Raw genomic sequence first — 1004 nt, 5'->3', positions numbered from 1 at the left:
ATCTCGTGGCAGCGGCCACTGTCGCGACACGCAATATTTCGAGCCGGGCGTGAGGACGATCTCTGCTTGAGTACGAGGAAGGAACATTCGGACACCGACGCACAATCGAGCTTGCAATCCCACCTCGAGAAGCGCAATCGATTACCCTACTTCCAATCCTCTCTCGGAAGAACTTCCTTCGCGATCTCAAAGACGGTGACATCGAACTCGTACGCCTGATCACCGACGCTGATTCAGCGTCGTCCGGGCTGGATACTGTCATCGCTGACAGTACCTCACGGCCGAAGAGCGCTGAACTGAAGTCGGCACACGATGAGTGTTTTGCAGTGTAGTCGAGGGAAGCGCCTCTCAAATCAAGTAGTCGAGTGTACGGGATCGCCCGCGAATATGCCGACGTCTTAGTAGACAAATTGCAGCTGAGCTGCCAGCTGATCGGGGAATTCGCCACGACCGACTCCGTCGGTGAGCTGTCACTGGACACGGGTTCGCGACGGGGATCAGACGTCGATGCTTAGCTTTCTTCTTTCATCGACTCGAGTGCAAGCTCGAGGATGAGGAATCCCGGACCTTCGTTCCATCCCGCTCTTACTGGCCCTGACCGATTTCTTTTTTGCTGAACGGCAGGAGCGACCGGCGCAACGACGTGTCCTGCGAGAACCATTGCGTTAGCGACGGTTTGACGCATCGTTTGCGTCGATCTCCATGAGCTCGGAAGCCGTCTCTCGAGCTGACGCAGATAGCGTACGGGCATAAGATGACACCACCACGTAGTCCTCGCGGAGCGCGAGGGAAAATGTTCAAGCGTGGAAGGCTCAGCGCAGGTGAGGCAGTAACGTTCCATGCCTTCACGCATTCACGAACACGTGGACTTGAGAGACCATGTCTATACGTTTGGTTACGATACACGACGCTGAAGGACGTCACCATAAAAACATTTATATTGACCAGTTAGTGTCTACTTTTATCACGCTGCGGGAGTACGCTGAAGAGCAGTATACAGCTGA

General features: G+C 54.6%; 1 protein-coding gene across 1 annotated transcript; it reads right to left on the bottom strand.

Annotated features, from left to right (window-relative positions):
* Positions 1–585: 585 nt before the first annotated feature.
* Positions 586–927, bottom strand: PPTG_22780 (hypothetical protein; the record flags this gene model as incomplete). Its single annotated transcript, XM_008906235.1, has 1 exon — positions 586–927. The coding sequence occupies one exon, from the start codon at positions 925–927 to the stop codon at positions 586–588; it is 342 nt and encodes a 113-aa protein (XP_008904483.1).
* Positions 928–1004: the final 77 nt, after the last annotated feature.

This window comes from Phytophthora parasitica (genome assembly GCF_000247585.1).
Source record: "Phytophthora parasitica INRA-310 unplaced genomic scaffold supercont2.23, whole genome shotgun sequence".
Lineage (NCBI taxonomy): Eukaryota > Oomycota > Peronosporomycetes > Peronosporales > Peronosporaceae > Phytophthora > Phytophthora nicotianae.
This window is presented reverse-complemented; position numbering and strand designations above follow the sequence as displayed.